We start from the raw sequence: 21,480 nt of genomic DNA on the forward strand, positions 1-21,480 counted from the left end.
GAGGTGCTAAGGAAGTTGGGCGTGGCTTTGGAATGCTATGATAATTGGGCGGAGCTATTGAAACACCAGGAAATTTCATTGAAGCTACAGAAACGCTGGGAAGTGAAAGGAATTTGTCAAAGAGTTAAAGCGACGTCTCTGAAATTTTGAAGAAGTGAGGCGGAGCTTTCAAAAAATCTAGACAATGTGGGCGGAGCCTTAGGGATACTAGGAAACAGAGGCGTGGTCACAGGAGAAGCTGGAAAACTTTGGCGTATCGTTGGATGTGCTGTGAAACTGTGACAGCTTTGCAAGATGTTGAGGAAGTTGGGCGTGGACTTAGAAGCACCAGGAAAGTGGGCGTGGCTTTAAGGATGCTAGGAAATTTGGGGGGAGCTATTGAAAGGCTACAAAATTAAATTGAAGCTATAGAAACACTAGGATATTTTACAAAGTAATTATTACACTATTGCTTATAAAAATATAAACAACATAAAATTCCATGTCATAATTAACCATAACGTTCATATTTTTAATTCGTCTCACCATATTTCTCCAATGCATCCGACAACATCCAAGGCAAATGCAGCTCCTATATTTTGTTTTATCATGAGCTCTCTTGCGATAGCGTGCAATCATTCGGAAATGCGAAATTCATGTTTCCTTTACGTAAGAACGTCTTTGGCTCGTGCAAGAAGAAGCGGAAGCACGTGAATATATAAATGTGTAGAAAAATGTCGGGAGAGGTTTTCCTTTCTTAAATAAAATAAATCGTGAAGCGTAGATTTTTTAAAAGTTTATTTACCGCGCGGAGAGAATTCGCTTGGAAAATGCGGAGAAATAAATTTGCGAGCATATGATATATATATGACTGACAGGAAATAATAAAGGGAAGATATTCACGGCGGTGAAAAATTCAGAATTATAACAGAATCCAACGTTCCATAAAATTATTAAAGTACGAACGGCGGATAACTAATTCGTGCCAATTATATCAAATTAAATTAAACTGCGAGGGTTTTGTTAAAGGCTGCTGATGAAATAAAATTGGAGCAATTAGGGGCGGCGCTTCGCAGCTCCTCGCTGGTCAATTATGGGACCATTTTGTGTTAGCCTAAATCTCGGCAATTTTTATAAATTTATATATGGATGTTTACAAAGTCAACTGTTAACGTGTGAAATATATAAATATTATATACACTCTAAAAATTAAATATATGCAATATATTGCAATATATAATAAAATTAATATAAATATAACACATAAATAATAAATATAAAATTCAATATATTGCAAGTGAATGCAAGTAAATAAATTCAAGTAATAGAACAAATATCAAATAAATATATAAAGTATGTATGCAAATTTACATAAATCTTCCGCATTTTCTCCGACAGCGCCGAAGTTCCCGCGCCCAGTAAAGAGGATAATTATCATTCCCCGTTCTTTGTGCTCCCCTCGAACATCGTAAAGTGGCTCCGACTAGCAAATTTCTTCTTGCGCGCGTCATTCTCGGTATTTCATTGTCGGAGGAGAAAAGCTCATAGTTGCGATTTTCCGGGGTCGAATTCTGCCAGAGGAATTCCCTGCATCCGCTGCGGAGAATGTCTCGGTACGGTCGCGCTCTTCCCCCTCTCCCTCCTACCGCTCATACTCCCCGGCAATTTAATTATAAACAATTACTGTCGGACAATCCAGATCCGTCGTAAGAGCGACGCAGATTATATGACACTTGTCGTCAGCGAGGAAATTATTTCTTGAGTAATGTTCGTCACGCGACGGGCAACAACGTCCCCCTCTCGGGGGAGGGGCCTCGCCTGTAATTAATCGCCGCGGCGCCCCCGTCTAATTACTCTTTAATCGCGGCTGATTAATTCCCACGATAAACCGTCGCGCGTCCCTTTTCGGCGAGCCACGCGATGATTAAGCGACCGCGTCCGTCCATCCGCCTCGCTGTCGTCGCGTTACTCGGTAGGATATTCCGCGGAGTCCTTGCGCGTCACTGTGTAGACCCCGGATCGAAGCTAGATAAAAATACTAACCGATATAACTGAAATAAAATTATGAAACGCATTAGAAAAATACGAATACGTAGAATAGAATTATAAAGCGTGAAATAATTAAGTGCTTCTGGTATTTTCGATGGGAATCCTTGCTACTAGTCATGTAGACCCCGGTCGAAAGCTGCGAAAAAGGAAAGCTAGTTAAAATACCTAAAATAAAATTCGATAAACGCAATCTTAAAATGTAAAATAAAATACAGTGAAATAAAATACAATAAAATCAAATACAATGAAATCAAATAAACTACAATAAAATAAAGTATACTCAAATAAATGCGTTCGTCTCCTATTTCAGAAAACCTTTCGTTTAGAAATCTTCCGACAGGGTTAGCGGATTTCTATCGAAAAAAATGGGGGATTACGATTGGAGGGGAGGTTCCAGGGACGGTTTCTCACGAGATCGTGTTTTTCTGTTCGCAGCCACGGGACCAGGTGCGCCGGCGAGGTGGCGGCGGCCCGCGACAACGGCGTGTGCGGCGTGGGCGTCGCGTACGACTCGAAAGTGGCCGGGATCCGAATGCTGGATCAGCCTTACATGACCGACTTGATCGAGGCGAACAGCATGGGACACGAACCTGACCTCATCGACATTTATAGCGCCTCGTGGGGACCGACGGACGACGGGAAGACCGTCGACGGTCCAAGGAACGCGACCATGAGGGCGATCGTGCGCGGCGTTAACGAGGTGCGTCTCTCTCTCGGTGTCACGTTCCCTTCACCGGCTGTCCCTGCCATCCCTCCCCGGCTAGGGCATCTCCTTACCGTCCTTCGTTCGGGTCGGCGATAAGGGTCGCGATTAACCCGGGGGTCGTCGCCCTTGACTATCACGGGCTTCCTTCGATCAACAGCCCACCTAATTAATTCCGAATCTGGCGATTTTATTTAAAGAAACTGGAGCTGGTAGAAAAATATTAGACTTCGCGGAGGGATTCTGTGATCTTTGAAGAACGCAGACACATTTTTTTCATGCGCAAATACGCAGTATAATTATTAATTATTTTAATCTGTCCGTCAGAGTCCCTCGACGCAATCGAACGCGCCACTCTGTAGCAGCAACTATACCTATCTTTGAGAATTTTTATTAACGAAACTACCAGACAGAAAAATTCCAAACTATGCAAAAAGATCCACCAATCTATCAAGAACATGCCTATAATTTTTGCATCCAAAAATATCAACCTCGTCCAAAGTTATTGTTTTTTAAGTATAGTATCATACGGCAACGCTTCGCAAATCATTCAATATAATAATTTAACAATAAGATTCACGGCCGACGTTTCACCCTTTACCGCGAAGCCTCGCCCGTTCCAATTTCGCGACAGGTCCTCGAAAAGCCCGACAACGCTCCGAATATCCAGCCGCTCCAGTTTCCGGTTTCCGCGACGATTTTTCGCCGCGTCTTCGCCGCACCGCGATCAGCATTCCGCGCGACGTTTACATTTGCCACGTGCGAGCTGCTTCCCGACATTTTTATTCGCCCGGTTCCCCCCTCTCCGTTCGTCCTTCTTCGTTCGTCCGTTTTCCACTCGGCGAGGAAACTCGAAAGCGAGTTCCGTCGCCGCGTTTGCTCTCGCAATTTTCCGGCTCCTCCGACGCCGGCCGACATTCCGCTTCCCCCGACGGCTTCCGGGGAAAAATTCTTCCGGACGGGGTAGAACGGTCACGTTTTGTTAGCCGCGCGGCACGGTAGAACGGGGGTTCGAGTGCACTCTAATCGAGAGAGAACGGCTCGCAGCGAGTTTCGAAAAGGTCGTTGCCGAGGAGCTGGAAGAAATGGAACTCGAACAATGCGACTACCCTTTACGATGCCACGCCGACATTTGTTCCCTTTTCTCTTTCACGTTTTCGTGTTTCAGTTGCTTTTTGTTTTACAGATTTTCTACCATGGCTGCTACATTATTATTATTATCATTACTATTTCTGCTTTTTATTTTACATTTTTATATTTAAGTCTTCGTTTGACTTTAACTTGCTTTTATTTCATTTTTACTTGCATAATTGATACTTTATTGTTACTAACATTATTAGTATTGTTATTCACATTTTAGCATTTAAATTGTTCTTTCAATTTTTTTCCATTTAATCCACTCTTGTACCATTGCTATTATTATTATTCCTTCTCTCTCTCTCTCTCTCTCTCTCTCTCTCTGCGACAAAGGGTTTACCTCGTTGATAATTGAACTCATTACCATTATCACTATTATTATTTCTACTGTAGGGAAATGTTCGTTGTTCCGTAGCTCTTCGTTCTGTTGCATCTTCTATCTATAAACATTGAAATCATCCGCACTCTAATAATCGGCTTATACTCCGCTGAACTTTCACCTTTGGTAACTGGGTGATCCGTTCTCTCTTTTACTGTCTTTTATTCCGTGCAATTATCCGCGTAACAAATCGAATTAATTCTTCAAATTGCGTTGCATTTGAAGAATATTACTAGTAGAATTTGATTCGCGTAATAATTGTTTTCAATTTGCTTTTTACTGAATAAATTCTTCAAAGAAATTCGTCAATTGAATTCCGATAAAATCGTCAATTAAATTCACAGAAATTCTTCAAAGAAATTCCTCAAATAAATTGAACTAAATTCTTCAAAGAAATTCAAAGAAATTCTTCAATTAAATTCAATGAAATTCTTCAAAGAAATTCTTCAATTAAATTCAAAGAAATTCTTCAAAGAAATTCTTCAATTAAATTCAAATAAATTCCTGAAATAAATACCTCGAATAAATTCAAACAATCAACGAGATTAATTTTCGAATAAATTTCGAAGATCTGCCTCGACTTCGAATAAATTTCGAACAATATTTCGCGCGTGGAAACAGCGGTTCGCGGAAACGGAAAGGGTTCCGCGGACCGCGCGCAATCCACGCCGGCTAAACAGAGAGAGAGAGAGAGAGAGGAGGGGAGGGATTTCGTTGTACTCGCGGTAATTCGATTTCCGTCGCGTAGCCCGGTGTTTTCGAAATTTCCAGCTGGGGCCGAGGGCCGAAGAGAGCCTTTGGGGGGGGGGGGGGCGATAATTGCGCGGAATCCAATCAACGACGGTCGGCGCACGGCGGTCTACGCGAACGAAAACGTCGATAATTCATCGGAGATACGACGCGCCGCGGCAAGACCTAATTACAGAGATAATTAGATCGACGGAGTCCTGGGGGCGTTGCAAGAGAGAGAGAGAGAGGGGTGGGGAGGAGGGTCGTTGTTTTTGTCGTGCTGTCGACGGTGTAACAATATTGTTCGGCCGGAGACGCGGTTAATTGTCGACGCGCTCGATTAAAGGTCCCGCGATCGAAGGTGAAGGTTGCTCGATTGAAGGTTCTGTGATCGAAGGTAAAGGTTCGTTGATTGAAGGTGGTTCGATTGCAGGTTCCACGATCGAAGGTGGCACGATTTAAAGATCGTTCGATCGATCGATCATCGATTATTTTATCGAGAGATTTGGTCAAAGAAATTCAGAGCAAAACGGAGCGTCGATTATATAAATTGTTTATTTAGAGAATAACGCGAGTTTTAAACAAATTCGGCATCGAATTACCGATTGGCTCCCTTCGACGCCTAATTAGTTCCGCCGTTAACACCTGCGACGCGCGTGGCTCGACTCAACCTGCCTCCGTTGTTTCCATTCCAAATATTTGCGAAGTCGAACAGTTGGGGGTGGGGGTGTGGGAGGTGGGGGAGGGGTGAACGCTTCGTCCGACTCCGCTGCGTTAATTAATCGTTGAATTGTTTTTGCTCGAGGGTCGCGGCGAAACGAATTGTTTCCTTTCGCGATCAGTGTTTTTCTCTTCTCTTTCTCTTTTGTAAACAGCTCTGCGGAAAACGTTTGTTCGCGTTCTGCTATTTTTCCATCCGGGGTTAAACTAATTGGTTTAAAACGAAGCGGACAGGATGCGCATGTTCTTTGGACAGCTGAATAAAATTTTTTCTCGGTTTGTATTTTAATAAAAATTGCATTAAAAAGTGGTCGGTGCGTTTTAGAATTTTCGGTGCGTTGAATAATTAATTAATTAAGTGGGGTGGGTAATGGAAGGGTTTTTTTTGTGTTAATAAAATTATTTGTCTGTTTGATATTGAATAATTTATAAAAATCGGAATCGGTATTTTATGAGCGATAATAGTTTACTAGCTAGCAAAACAAATTTATTCCACGCTCTATTTTCGCTAAACAATTCCCAGAAATTAAATCAGGCAACAGAAGCTTTTCTTTAAGCAAAATAGAATTATTTCTACCTCAACCCTTTTTTCGACAATTTATAAAGATAAAAGAAAATACTCGGGAATCCCCGGTTTTCGAGAATTTATAAAAATAAAATAATAGTACTCTCGGTCTCCAAAGGACGAGAAAATTCAGTGGAACAGAATGAAATTAGTCGGCCGATAAAAGTCCGCTCCCCGTCGAAATAACTCTGCTAATGGCCGACGTATCTTAACATAACCTGACATTAACAAGCGTGCAGACACCTGTTGTGGCTCCTGCAGAATATTTTCGCAGCTGTTCGGAAGTGGGAGCCTCGTATCCGGTCGCGCCGCCATTAGGCTTTTTACAGCGGAGCTGCCATTCACCGGAGTCGAGTGCGCTAGATATAGTCGATAACCGTCGAGACGACGACGTCGATGACGACGGTTCTTTTAGGGACGCCTCGACGTGTCCTCGTTCAAAATCTTCTCCAATCGTTCATGTCTCCGCGACTATTACGAGGCTATTACAAGGCTAATTACGAGGCCATTACAAGGCTGTAATGGAAGCGCTCTCGACGACGCGTCTTCTGAAGTGGAGGTGTCGACAGATAAGCACCTGAGGATGATGACACTTTTTCTAAATTAAAGCTTGAAATCTCTACCTTTCTTTATCCTCGCGTCGCGATTCTTCCTCGCCTTTTGTGTGAACAACGAGCCCCAAAGGGGGTAAAAGTTTGGAAAATATTTTGGACAAATTTGTCCAACTTTGACTAATTTTAACTCCGTCAAAAAAAATCGTAGGGAGATGAAACTTTTTTTAAATTAAAGCTTGAAGCCTCTGGTTTAAGACAGTATTTTTTATATTTTGAGATTTATCCTTTTTCATTACTGTAACTATTTAAATGCATTAAAGTGCGAGGAATTAAAGTGTTAAAGAAAAGTATTAAAGTATTAAAGTATTAGAAAGTATTAAATTTTCCGGTTTCTCTGTTTGCAGGGGCGGCGCGGTCTGGGAAATATTTACGTGTGGGCGTCCGGTGACGGCGGCGAGGAGGACGACTGCAATTGCGATGGTTACGCGGCCAGCATGTGGACCGTCAGCATTAACAGCGCCATCAACGACGGCCAGAACGCGCATTACGACGAGAGCTGTTCGAGCACCCTCGCGTCGACTTTCAGCAACGGCGCCAAGGACCCCAAAATTGGCGTGGTGAGTGACCGCACGATTAATCGGGCCTTCGTTAAACAATTCCGATGACAACGTCTCGGACTTCGCGCGACGATTCGCCTGTTAAGTGAACAAGGCGCCACAAAGGGGGTAAGAGTTTGGAAAACATTTTTGGTAAAATTGACCAACTTTGATTATTTATAACTCTGTTAAAAATTATAGTAGGAAGATGACTCTTTTTTTGGATTAAAGCTTGAAGCCTCTAGTTTAAGACAGTATTTTTTATATTTCAAGATTTATGCTTTTTTATTACCGTAACTATTTAATTGTGGGACCATGTCTGCGAAGTCATGTTTCTAAGTCCATATTGTAAACTGCCAAATTTGACAAAGTGCACGGAGTTTAATTAATTTTTTATGGAGATGCCGTTTACAGTAGAATTAACTACGATTCTTCCCCTTTAATTCGAGGCAAAAAAAATAAGGCTGCGATTTTTTCTCGCGAAGTTACAGCGGTTCAAAGTGACCCTTGCATAGAGGTGGTTTTCTGTTCCTTCACTTTTTCGGCAACGAACTTTTAATTATAGTATCATCAATTAATTTTTCACGGGGATCTGGTTTGCACTAAAATTAACTACGATTCTTCCCCTTCAATTCGAGGTAACAAAAATAAAGCTGCGATTTTTTCTCGCGAAGTTACAGCCGTTCAAGGTGACCTTTGCATAGGGGTAGTTTTAACGCGTCGTCCGAACATTCGTTTCATTTTTCATTCGAAAAATACATTCCTCGACATTTTTCTTTGTCCCGTAAAGTTTCGTTGCAATTTTGCGTCGGCGAGACGGCCGCCTCCGGCGGTGAACTTTAAAAACGAGCCCTAACGGCCCGTTAATGCTTCATCCGGGCTTAATGCTCCTGTCGGCAGCTTAACAGGAGATTTCTTGCCACCGGGAGAGCCTTAAGTTGTTATCGATTACGGTGGCCGTAACTTCGTTGACTACCGGCATCGAATTTTTTAACGCTGAAAGCCGCCGGTAAAGGTTGCCGGTAACCAACGACTTCTGAGAGCGTGGACGCTGCGTTTATTAACGTTTTGCGACGCTTTTACCACGGCGCGGCACGCGGAGACTGTACGTAACCAGCTTAATCGACGATTTTACAGAAGGGTGCCATTTAGGTGAGAATTAAGTGTTGGTAATTTGAGAGATTTAATAATAAATTTTCAAGAATTTTCAATATTAGGGTCATTCATTTTGGGGGGAAGGGTTGGCTTTCTGGACTTGTAGAAATGAACCATGCGATGCTTTTTTAATTTATTATACCTCGTTGGAAAGTAGACACTTTTAGCTTTAATTTAAGCTATATAGCATTTAAAAACATTGACGGGAATATAATTTAAAATTTTATTGAAATTTCCGTACCCTAAGGGTAGGTTTGGCTTTCTGGATCAGCAGAAATTATTTCTACAGCTCCACTAATTTCAACTATCAATAAATCACGCATACTTAAAATCAAATGAAATTATTACTCATCAAGTTCTAAATTAACTAACAAATGCTTAACATCGACGTCAAGATCGTCTCATAATTTGCCCTAAAAATCTCTTCTTCCTCCCAAGGAAAAAAGCTTCGACAACTATTTCTGATTCTTCGTCGCCGAGATAGAATTTTCACGCGTGCAAGTTGTTACCGGAGAACAACGAATGCACTGTGTGGAGGATGCACTGTGCGATGTTGCATTCGAGGAGAACGCGAGGGAGACGGATAAAAATAAATTAACCGTGCAAACACGGTCCGGGAATCTCTCCGAGCGCGAGAGGGATTGCGATTTGAATAAAAGCGTGGCATTTCCAACGGCGAGATATTTCCCGGCTCTATCTCTCTCCGCCGCGCAACCATGCAGATTCCCATGATCTTTCCAAGACCGTGGAGCACCGTGGCCGACCCTCGAACTCATTGTTTCGGCACGAGAACGCTAAACCCGCGCCCCGGGCTGCCGTCGCCCGGCTTTGGACCCGTTGGCAAGGAAACCTGGGAACCGTGGCGACGTCCGGTCGACATCCGGCATTTCCGTCCAATATTTCAGCTTTTCCTCCTTTTTTTCCCCTCTTCCTCTCTCTCTCTCTCTTTCTCTTTCCCCTCATTCTCTCTTTTTTTGGGGGACGTTCGACGAAAGAGTTCCGGTAAAATTGACAGCTGGAAGCTGCGCGATTTTTATTTATTCACCGACAACCGTGGTCCAGTTGATTGGAAATATTTCAAAAAGGTTGAACGAATTTTTATTTTATTTTTCAATGGATGACAGAGTTCATAGAAAATAGTAACAATTTTTATTTATTTAAATAATGACTGGCGGAGTTGGTAAAATATAATAAAAATTGAATCCTGTATTCACTAAAATGATCGTCACAGTAGTACAAGTCCACCATTGGTCAGCCACATTAAATTTCTTCCACCTCGATATACATCTCCGTTACATTTTTCCATGAAACTCTTACGCGGAACTCGTGCATAAAGCAACCCACGCACACAAACACAAAAGCACTCTCTCTCTCTCTCTCTCTCTCGCACACATTCACACAGACAGACATATAGACAATTACCTTTTCTTCTACAACGAATTAGCAGGTGGCCGAAGAGCGTTCGCGAGACAATGCGAGTTAAATAAATGATGAATACGCGGTTGAACGTGGAAGGGTATATCCCGGCAACGTTCAAGCCATCCGCGAAACGACCTGGATTCTCCGTGAACAAAGGGATCGGACAGTTGATTCATTTTCCGACGAGACCGCGGCTTGCAACCGGCGGGAAGGCTCTCTCTCTCTCTTCCCCCCTCTGCTAATGGCCTCACAAAGGACGCCTAATTAGGGCGAACACGCCGGCTCTACGGGCGGAGATCGTGTTCGGTGGAAATCAACATCTCTCCTCGAAACCCGTGGTACGTTCGAGTGTCACTCGGGGATACCGGCTTCTTCTCGAGAGAGAAAATAGAGAGAGAAATGAGCTAGAGATAGCTAGAGATAGATAGAGCTGGCGATAGTTAAATATAGAGCAGATGATAGTTAAATATAGAGCTAGAGATAGATAGAGCTGGCGATAGTTAAATATAGTGCTAGAGATAGATAGAGCTAGAGCCAGATAGAACTAGAGGTAGATAGAGATAGAGATAGAGCTAGAGTTAGCTCAAGATAGAGCTAGAAATAGATAAATAGAGCTAGAAATAGGTAGAGCTAGAGTTAGCTCAAGATAGAGCTAGAAATAGATAGATAGAGCTAGAAATAGGCAGAGCTAGAGATAACTAAAGATAGAGCTAGAAATAGATAGATAGAGCTAGATAGAGCTAGAGACAGATAGAACTAGAAATAGCTAGATAAAATAGATAGATAGCGATAGACATAGATACAGATGAATATAAATAGAAATAGAGTGGTAGAGAGGAAGATAGAGAGAGTTAGAGAATCGCGTCTTTTCGCCATGCACAGTCTTCCACCGATCGATCGCCGATGAGCGTCCATAAAGCCGCGAGTAGAAAGTTTCCGAGGGTCCGGCAAAAGCTTTTGTGGTCCACGGTCCGAGATTCCAGGCTCCCTCCGCGGGATAATCCCCGGTGAGATGGCACCGGTGGCCCTCTCGGGAACCGACCCCGATAGGCGTGGGACGACGCGTTCCTCTCTATCGGGACTCTTAAGTCGGATGAACGGCTACTACTCGACGAGAACCACCACCCTCTATAACGCACCGGGCCGCCTGTATTTTTATCGCTAATTTTTCTTTAGACAACAAAGAACCCTGCTCGAGGGATATACATATGTTAGGGAGACTAATCTGCCGATATATACTGGGTGTCCTGTGTTGTTTTTGATATAAGAGGATAGAGTGTTTTAGAAGCAGAGATTTGATTAATTTTTGGTGCGATTTGTATAATTAATGTTTTGCTATATCATTCATCAGACTTCAGAGCTTTCAATATAGCATCAGACTTTTATCTATCATCAAATACTTTTGCTATATCATTTATCAGACTTCAGAGCTTTTAATATAGCATCAGACTTTTATCTATCATCAAATACTTTTGCTATATCATTTATCAGACTTCAGAGCTTTTAATATAGCATCAGACTTTTATCTATCATTAAATACTTTTGCTATATCATTTATCAGACTTCAGAGCTTTCAATATAGCATCCAACACACAGCAGTAGTCCAACCACGCCACTGATCAGACACGAAGAAACACCATCCTCCATTCCTCCTTCTATAAATATCCCATCCATCACCGCGAAACTAGAGGCGTGCCAACAACAGAGACGAAAAATAAATTAACGATAATTACAAAGAGGTTACGTTGTTCCGAGTAGAGGCGTTCTCTTATCCGGTCTCTGACGCAACGAAACGACCGTAACGATTGGTCAAATAAGAAAACACTTTCCACCTCAATCTTCGCCCCCTAACCCGGGTGCCGAGCTCCTCGCCCTCTCCCTCGGGCTTCATCCCCTGTTTCCTTCAACCCTCCCTTCTGCCCACGCAGTCGCGTGTCTTCTTCGCCCTCCTCCCTTACAATTATACTTCGTTATTAATAATTTACGGCACCTGCGCCACCACCACCACCCATCCCCCCTCTCTCCCCATGGTCGCCAGCCGCTGAAGAAACTCGCGTAGGCGGGAAGGGGATACTAACTAGGCAGCGTAGTCGAGTTACGAAAGATTTTCACGCACCCTTTATGGGGCACATTACTCCTGGGGAAAAATTTATTTTTTTAGAGGTGTTATTTGTTGTTATTAATTTTGATATATTCGGGTCTTTGGTGTCGGTTTTATCGTTGATGGGGGTTGGTGATGATTATTTTTTATGGGAGAGCTATGATTAGTATTGGGGGTGAAATATATATACGTACATAGCTTGTATTTTTTTCACAGCAAAAATCCACAAAAAATTCTTTACAATTATAAAAAAAAAAAAAATAGAAAAACAAAATTGAAAAAATCCTCCACTAAAAATAAAGTCCCAGCGACGCGATACATCGAACGTTTCTCGCGGCAACGCAAACATTGCAAATATTTCCCAGCATTTTCCCACGCGTCCGCCATTTTCGAAGCGCGTGGCTCGCTGCTAGATGTCGGCGCCCGTCGTTGCGGAAAATCTGCAAGATCGTCCCGGCTGTCTTTCACGTAACAGCTGCGGGTCGTTAACTGGATGTTCATGGATGTTGCGCGGGGATCGCGCGCGACGGTTTTTTGCGGGCTTCTTTTTCCGTGCGCGATAGCCGTGATTTTATGGGCCGGCACACGGTCCTCCGCGCGATTCAACACCACCCCTCCCCACCCCCGACCTATCGTGTTCTCTTCCAAGGGAATTTCACGCCCGAGCTATCGGCGAAATAAAAGAGTACCGCGTCCGAGGATCGGGTGGACTAGAAACGAGACGGTACAGAGAAATTCTGTGTTTTCTGCTGTATTTTTGGTGGAAGAGAGTTTTGTGGAATTTTTGTTGTTGAGAACGTGCTTTATTAAATGTTTGGAGCATTGGTAGATGATTCAAATTTAATTTAAATTAAATGAAGTTTAATTTAAATCAACGCTAATGTTGAAGTAGTAAATAATAATATTAAATTGTTGTAATACAAATTTTTTCGTTGCTATTTTATTATACTGTATTTGAATTGTATTATGTTGTATATCGCACTACAATACATTACATTATGTTACAATAAAGTACAATATAGTATATAATATACTATACTATATAATATACTATATACTATATAATAGTATAGTATATAATACTATATTAAATCGGCTAATACGAACAATATATTTACAAATCGACTCGTTCGCCTCGATAACGGTCGGATCGACCGTACGGAAAATTATCAGATATCTCTCTCTCTCTCTCTCGTCCTAACGCCTCGAACAAGCAGAGATAATGATCGGTTTAAACGGTTCGTAGCCAACTAGCATGCACGGGCACGAACGGAGCGAAGATCAACCGAAGGGTGGAGAGGTGCCGTGGCAATTGCCATTAAAATGCAAATGGTGGCGGCTACGGCGTTTTCCTTGTAACGAGGCGAATTTTAATTTCGTCCGTTGGAAACGGTGCTACTTAATTAACCCCTTCAGCTACGACTACTTTTACACTGTGTCGTTCAACAATAATTTGTCCTTAATACTTTCCTTAATAATCATCTAATAATTGAAATAATTTTTCCTTAATAATCATTTTTGTTTCTTGTACTGTCTTTATTTATTTCTGTTTCTCAGGCTTTGATAAATTCAATTTGATTTTGATATAGTTTTGTTAATCTAATTATTATTATTATAATTATTATAGTTTTGTTAATATTATAGTTGTTATAGTTTTATTTATCGCGAGTTTGACTCGTTATTATATCGTAAGGGGTTAATCGAGGTTAATCACGTTGTCTTTTATTGTTTTTTCTTTTTCTCTGTTTTCTATAGGCAACCACTGACCTCTACGGGGAATGCACCAGGACCCATAGCGGAACGTCGGCCGCTGCGCCGGAAGCCGCCGGCGTATTTGCTCTGGCCCTCGAAGCTAAGTGAGTTCTGCCTTCCACGTCTCTCTGTCTCTCTGTCTCTCTCTTTCTTTGCCTCCCTGTCTCTCTCTTTCTCCCTTTCTTGGCCTCTCTGTCTCTCTCTTTCTCTTTTCTAATTTAAGTTAAAGTAACCCTTTAACTATGAAGCCTTGTTTTCGCCCTGATAATTGCCAAGTTTGAAGAAGCGCAGGGTCTCTGAAAAATTTTTTCTCTTGATGCCGTTTTAAGTGAAATAAAGTTCCATCCTTTCCCTTTAATTTAAAGGAAACGGAACCGAGCTACGATTTTTTGTCGCGAAGTTACAGCGCTTCAAAGTAACCCTTGTCACGCGCGCGGGTCAGTCGCTTGACAAAAATGGACAAGTTTGACGAAATGTACAGACTCTGAAAAATTTTTTTCGGAGATGCGGTTTACTGTAAAATGAAGTGCGAACCTTCCCCTTTAATATAGCGAGAACGAAACTTAGCTGCGATTTTTTGTCGCGAAGTTACAGCACTTCAAAGTAACCCTTGTCACGCGCGCGTGTCAGTCTCTTAGGGTGGTTTCGACGAACATGCAAGGGTTACTTTAAACTGCTGTAACTTTGCGAGAAAAAATCGCAACTTCGTTCCGTTTTCTTTATATTAAAGGGGAAGAATCGAACTTAATTTCCCTATAAATGGAATCCCTGAAAAAAATTTTTCAAAGACTGTGCACTTCTTCGAACTTTTCAATTTTTAATATGGTCTCACAAACGTATCCTAATAAACTCTGCCTTCCATTTAAATATTTACAATAATAAAAAAGCATCAACTAAAAAATATAAAAAATACTGTCTTAAAGCAGAAGATTCAAGCTTTAATTTAAAAAAAGTCTCATCATCCTACCTTGATTTTTAACGCAATTATCGTCATATATCCCCGGCACTGATACCGAAAGGGTTAAATACAGAAAGGTTAAACAAAGAAATTGCAGACGGTTTTTTTTCGCGCGGATTAAAATCGTTCGGCCGGCGAAAGGCTGTTAAATGTTTGCAACAGCAATTGGGCGGGTGTTTCGATTCAGTCGCCGCCGGTGAAATCGTTCGTTAACGGGTTTCGCTGCCGGTCGATTGCCGCCGGTTCTCTGTGTCGATTCAGTCGCCCGCGCGAGTCATGCGAAACGGAACGGTTCCGTTAGCGGATTTTCGGCGGCGTATAAGCGGTGCGCGCCGATCGACGCGACCGGTCCCGGCGATTATCGTTTCCGGTCGGCGAGCACGCCGAATCACAATTTGCCGTTTCGCCCGCAAATCAACCCTTAATCCGACGTTTTCATGGGGGATTAGGCTCGACTACGCGGCCCATGGAAATTCAGCGCGATGGTCGGTGAACGTTTACTATTATTTATTGCATCGGAGAACGTTTACTATCATTTATTGCATCGCAACGTTTACTCTCATTTATTGCATCGTAACGTTCGTTGCCATTGTGAATTTTACGTCACCTTTTTATTCGACGATTTTTACAAATTTTTTAGCGACTGGTAGAATTGTTTATTTATGTTTGGAGAAGGTTGGCTGGGCGGTGATTTTCAATTTAGGTTAGGTGCGCGGAATTGTGAGAGAAGAAAGGGGTGGGGATAGAGGGTTGATTTAATATTATTAAATTAATTTTAATTCTTTATAAATATCGACTATTATTTATTGCATCGTATTATGCCACTTCTCCGTGACGAGTATACTCGTCGATTAGAGTTAACTGATTAATTAAGGCTACCTTTATGACAAAAATTGATATCATCGCGGAATATTTTCGTTGCTCGAAAATTCGTCGCAACGTCGATCATGGCGAACAATTTTTTCACCCATGCGCGCGTTACACTCGTCCGGTATCGGACGGCAACGATATCGAATGGTATTGTAATTTACTGAACGCGTGGGCGTCGATCGCGCGGGGGTTGCGCTCCTTCTTTCGGCCTGTGTCATCGCGTCGAATCGAAGCCGGCGGCTCGGGTTTCCGCGATGGAAATCAGCGAAAGACACCGAGCGAACGAGAATCAGATATTCGTTCGCCGGCCCGTCGAATATGTATATAGTCGCGTCATTCGATATTATAATATTTCCAGCGGGTTTCATTCACTCTTTAACATTCGCCGGAGCTGGAAAACTCGTTTTAATGGAACATCCGAAACCCGGCGGATCGGGTTTCGCTGCGTTGTTAAACCGTCTGATTGAGATTTATCGTTCCGTCGTTGTAACCGTGACGAGCAATTAAAAATGAAATATTAATAAATACTGTTGTATAAATATTGTCGAACGCATCGCTCTGTTTCAATAAACAAATTGTTACAACAGAGAAATTTTCTTGATAAAAATTGGCCAACTTTGTTGGACCATAACTTTGTTAAAAATCAACGTAGGATGATGACTCTTTTTTTAAATTAAAGCTTGAAACCTCTACTTTAACACAGTATTTTTGTATTTTAAGGGTAGTGCAGCCTTGACTCTGTAACTTTTTAATTGCGAGGCCATGTTTTCGCACTGATAATTGCCAAGTTTGACGAATTGTACAGACTGTGAAAAATTTTTTTTGGCGATGCCGGTTACTGTATAATGAAGTGTGAACCTTCCCCTTTAACATAGTGAAAACGAAACTTAGCTGCGATTTTTTGTCGCGAAGTTACAGCACTTTAAAGTCACCCTTGTCACGCGAGCGTGTCAATCTCTTGGGGTGGTTTTGACACACATGCAAGGGTTACTTCAAAATGCTGTAACTTTGCGAAAAAAAATCGTATCTTCGTTCCGTTTTCTTTGTATTAAAGGGGAAGAATCGAACTTTATTTTCCAGTAAACGGCATCCCTGAAAAAAATTCAACGCAGCCCGTGCGCTTCGTCAAACTTGGCAATCATCAGCGCGAAAACATGACCTCGTATTAAAAAAGTTACAGCGACAAGGGTGCGCAAATTTTAAAATATAAAAATACAGTCTAAAAGTAGAAGATTCAATCTTTAATTTAAAAAATGAATCATCATCCTACCTTTATTTTTAACAAAGTTATCGTCGCTCAAAGTTGGCCAATTTTTCTCGAAATTGTGTCAGCGATATTTTAAAAGAAAAGCCATTAGCCTTTGTCATTTTCTGAAATTAATAACGTTGTTAATAAGCGGCAACGGGATATTATCGAAGTTACTATTGAATCCTCCGCTGTTTGATGTTTAACACGGTTAAACAGGATTTTCCGCGCCAGTAGACCGAGAATGTGCACCGGTATATAAAATGGATTGTTTCATGAGCCGTGCACATTGGAATTCAGCGGCGGCCGCGTATGATATATCGTCGACTTGTTGGCTGCGAACGAGAAACGCGCGATAGATATAACAGGGACTCGTTGCCGCCGCCGCTGCGCCCCTCTGCCTATCATTCAATATTCGTAACAATTAATTCTCCGATCTACAACGACGCGTTGAACATCTATATTGTGGTCCGTATTATGCGAAAGGCAGTTGCGATCTCAGTCGTCGTTAATTGCTGCGCGACTTCGAGTAACCTAACATGGAATAAATAAAACAGAAAATTATTGAACAAATCCATTTTTTTTTATCAACCAGTTTGCAATTTTTTTAAAAAATTATGCAAGTTGCACTGTGATTTTTTTCGTCGTAGAGCAATAATTAACATTTTTTGTCATGACGAATATACTCGTCGTAGAGCAATAATTAACATTTTTTGTCATGACGAATATACTCGTCGTAGAGCAATAATTAACATTCTTTGTCATGACGAGTATACTCGTCGCGATAGAATGGTAATATTTTTTGTTATGACGAGTATACTCGTCGCGATAAAATGGTAATATTTTTTGTCATGACGAATATACTCGTCGTAGAGCAATAATTAACATTCTTTGTCATGACGAGTATACTCGTCGTACTCCACAAAATTGATATTCCTGCAGAAGAGCATAACTACCGTGCAAAATATACGAAATGTAACATTTTCCAGTTCGAGAAGGTCTAAAGGTTAAAAGGGCTCGAAAATGGCCAGGTTCGCCGGTGAATTAGGCAAACGGTAAACGCCGCGAGACGTCCAATGCACGGGTACACACCTGGCCTTTCAAATGTTACGTCTCCATTTCTGGGTCACGTTCCAACGACCGAGCTTGACGGAGACTTCAAAAGCCCAGGCACGAGTCCCATTAACCATCTTTCACTCGCCGGCCGCTTCTTAACCTTTCGCTTTTTTTCACGCGCTGCATCGCGCGACGTGAAAATTACAAAATCACTGGACAGAGGATATTTATTCATAATTTCTTTTTAGAACTCTGGTAAATTAATAGAACTTGGACTGAGATTTGTTTTATCATTATTAATTTCTAAAAATCACTTTATTTTCCATATTTTGCGTTTGATACATTTTATGTATTATAACACATTATTATTACATATTATCATACATTTTATATACTATACTAATAATAATTTATATATAGATTACAATAAATGATATTCATTATTTTATGCATAGTATATTTCGGTTATATTGTGCATATTAATTTTCCATATTAATTTACCATATTAACGTTCCAAATATATATTTTAAATTAATTCTCCATACATACACTGCATATTAATTTAACACTCCAATTTCGTAATTTAATTTCGCGAAATATTCCGCCGTCAAAATATCGCTAAAAAATGAAATCGTCGCTCAAAAGGCGATCGGCAATTATTTGTACTGTTATTACGACAAAGTAATAATTGCATTATGAAATGGAAAATTAGTCGGTGTCGCGTGGCTTGTGCACAATTTTCGCGACCGTGCCGGCGCACGCGGTTGGCCCGAGCGAAATTTACCGTCGCTGGAAACGAACAATGGGAACACACCGTTGTCACACGTTGCCGTGAATCATTCTCTCGCGAGAAGCTTCAGCTCGCTAAATTGTTGAGCTGCGCCTGGCTTCCCGTTCTGCTGCGAACGCAATTTTTCAGTGACCCGGACTCCGGCAATCCATTTTCCAAGCGATCCCCAACTATGTACGGGTCGACTAGCAAATTCAATTGCGCGTGGTTCGGTATTTATTTCAGAGAAATTATTTCTGTTTTGTATATTTCTATTATTTCAGCAAAATCCGTGGTTCAAAAAAATATTCTATAGTAAAATATTCGATGAGATTGAGGAGAATGAAATATTATTATATCTCAATAATGTTGTTAATATATAAATTATATATTAATGTGGATTAATAATATATATTTATATAAATAACAGAAATAATAACATATAAAAATATATATAATTAAAATTTTAAAAAAATATATATATAAATAGTAAGCAATGATTATAACTAAATATATATATATATAAATAATACATGATATAATACGCATAAAGAAAACATTCCGCAGCACCAAGATATTATTTTTCCTGGCGAAAAACAAAAGTCTCGTTTAATTACGAGAAAAATATTCCACGGCAGAAAAACACGTGAAATATATAGCTTATTTTTTTATGAAAAAATTAACAAGCTCCTCTGCTGTTCTCCTGAAATTACATAACCACCCACGAACCATAAAAGTTCACCGTCGAAGAAAACATTCTGCAGCGCTGATATTTTTTTATTGTTCACAGTGATTCGAACATTATTTTTCCGTCCAATTTCCCGGAACGTGTTTTCGCGAAATTCCTCGATTTAGCGGCGTTTAATGTACTTTTTACGAGGTGATTTAAAAACCGTGGCGCCCGTATATGAACCGACGAGAGAAACACTATATCTCCGCCGTTGCGCGGTTTCAACAAACTGCTTGCTACGGCTGAAACTGTATTAAATAACGTCGGGACTCTCGTGTGTCATCATCATTTTTCAGAGAAGCTCGTACGCGAATTAAAGTGGATTAAAATCCGCGGTTAATCTGCGATGCTCTCGCGTGGAGAACGTTTCGGAAATCAAACAACGCCGATGGTTATAATATCATTTGTTGCGTGATCAATTTCAGCGAATCAACGATGCCGAGGAATTTATGGTGGATCTCGCGTTTCAGAAGATTTTTCGTATTTCGCGTTTTGTGTTTCGTATTTCGTATTTTATACTTCATATTTCATATTTTATATTTGATATCCTATACTTCATATTTCATATTTCCTGTTTCCTAATATATTTTATATTTCATATTTTCTATTTCCTATTTCCTAATATTATATTTTATATTTCCTATTTCCTATTTTATATTTTATACTTCATATTTCCTATTTCCTATTTCCTATTTCCTATATCCTATTTCCTATTTCATATTTCATATTTCATATTTCATATTTCATATTTCATATTTCCTATTTTCTATTTTCTATTTTTTATTTTCTATTTTCAATTTCCTATCTCCTATCCCCCATTTCCTATTTCCTATTTCCTATTTCCTATTTCCTATTTCACATATCACATTCAACTTACCCCTTTTGCAGTCCCCAGCTGACTTGGAGGGACATCCAGCACCTGACCGTGCTCACGTCGAAAAGGAACTCGCTGTTCGACGCCAAAGGGAGGTTCCACTGGACCATGAACGGCGTCGGCCTCGAGTTCAACCATCTGTTCGGCTATGGGGTATTAGACGCCGGTGCCATGGTGGCCTTGGCCAGCAAATGGAAGACCGTGCCGCCGAGGAACCACTGCGAGGCTGGTTCCGTTTTGGAGTCCGAGTGAGTGCCTCAAAAAAATCATTTCATCCCTAAAATACTCAATCACCTCTCACCTAACAATTAAATAGACTGTAATGACAATATTTTAATAAAAAATTTCCGTGATTGTTAAATACAAATTAATTTTTAAGTCAAAATTTTAATTAATTTTTTTTCTGAAATTTTCTCGAAATCTTCACATATTCAAACGTCTATAAAATCGTTACAAAATTTTTTCTGTGATTGCGACCGCCATGGATTTGAAGAGTAAAGTCTCTACTTTACAACCATACTTACTACCAACCGTAACCTTTATCTCCGCTGGAACCCCAGTCAGCCAGACTGTTCAGTCATCCCGACGTTCCTCCGCGGCTTCACGGCAATTTCCCTTTTCGCAGGGAGGTGACGAGCGACCGATCGATCCTGCTGAAGATAAAGACTGATGCCTGCGCCGGCACGGAGTACGCTGTCAACTATCTGGAACACGTGCAGGCCGTCATATCGGTGAACGCGACGAGGCGGGGCGATCTCGAGCTTTTCTTGACTTCGCCGATGGGAACCAGGTGGGTTTAATCTTTTTATTCTACAGTTTTCTAATTCTACGGCACTCTAATAACAATAATACATAGCACTAACATATTAACAAAATACTATATAATAATAACTAATATCAATATATAATAATAACTAAAACATATAGTAGTCGAGAATGCCACAATTATTGCTCAACCTCAGTCTCCTGTTGAACGTTTCTAAATTGGTTTCAGGTCGATGATCCTGAGCCGTAGGGTCAAGGACGACGACCACAGGGATGGCTTCACGAAATGGCCCTTTATGACGACTCATACTTGGGGAGAGTATCCGCAGGGAACCTGGCTGTTGGAGGTGAGCGAGGACTATAGAGAGGTGGGG

The 21,480-nt window shown here is 41.1% G+C and overlaps 1 protein-coding gene across 1 annotated transcript in view; it reads left to right on the forward strand.

Annotated features, from left to right (window-relative positions):
* The window catches only part of Amon (prohormone processing protease amontillado), a 57,409-nt gene that overhangs the window by 31,114 nt on the left and 4,815 nt on the right, over positions 1 to 21,480 (forward strand). Inside the window, exons 6-11 of the mRNA XM_078178482.1 lie at positions 2,464 to 2,728; positions 7,220 to 7,432; positions 13,842 to 13,942; positions 20,356 to 20,589; positions 20,967 to 21,131; positions 21,336 to 21,453. Coding sequence (XP_078034608.1) covers positions 2,464 to 2,728; positions 7,220 to 7,432; positions 13,842 to 13,942; positions 20,356 to 20,589; positions 20,967 to 21,131; positions 21,336 to 21,453 — 1,096 coding nt within the window. The remainder of the gene's footprint in view (positions 1 to 2,463; positions 2,729 to 7,219; positions 7,433 to 13,841; positions 13,943 to 20,355; positions 20,590 to 20,966; positions 21,132 to 21,335; positions 21,454 to 21,480) is intronic.

This window comes from Augochlora pura, chromosome 4 (assembly GCF_028453695.1).
Source record: "Augochlora pura isolate Apur16 chromosome 4, APUR_v2.2.1, whole genome shotgun sequence".
Taxonomy (NCBI): Eukaryota; Metazoa; Arthropoda; class Insecta; order Hymenoptera; family Halictidae; genus Augochlora; species Augochlora pura.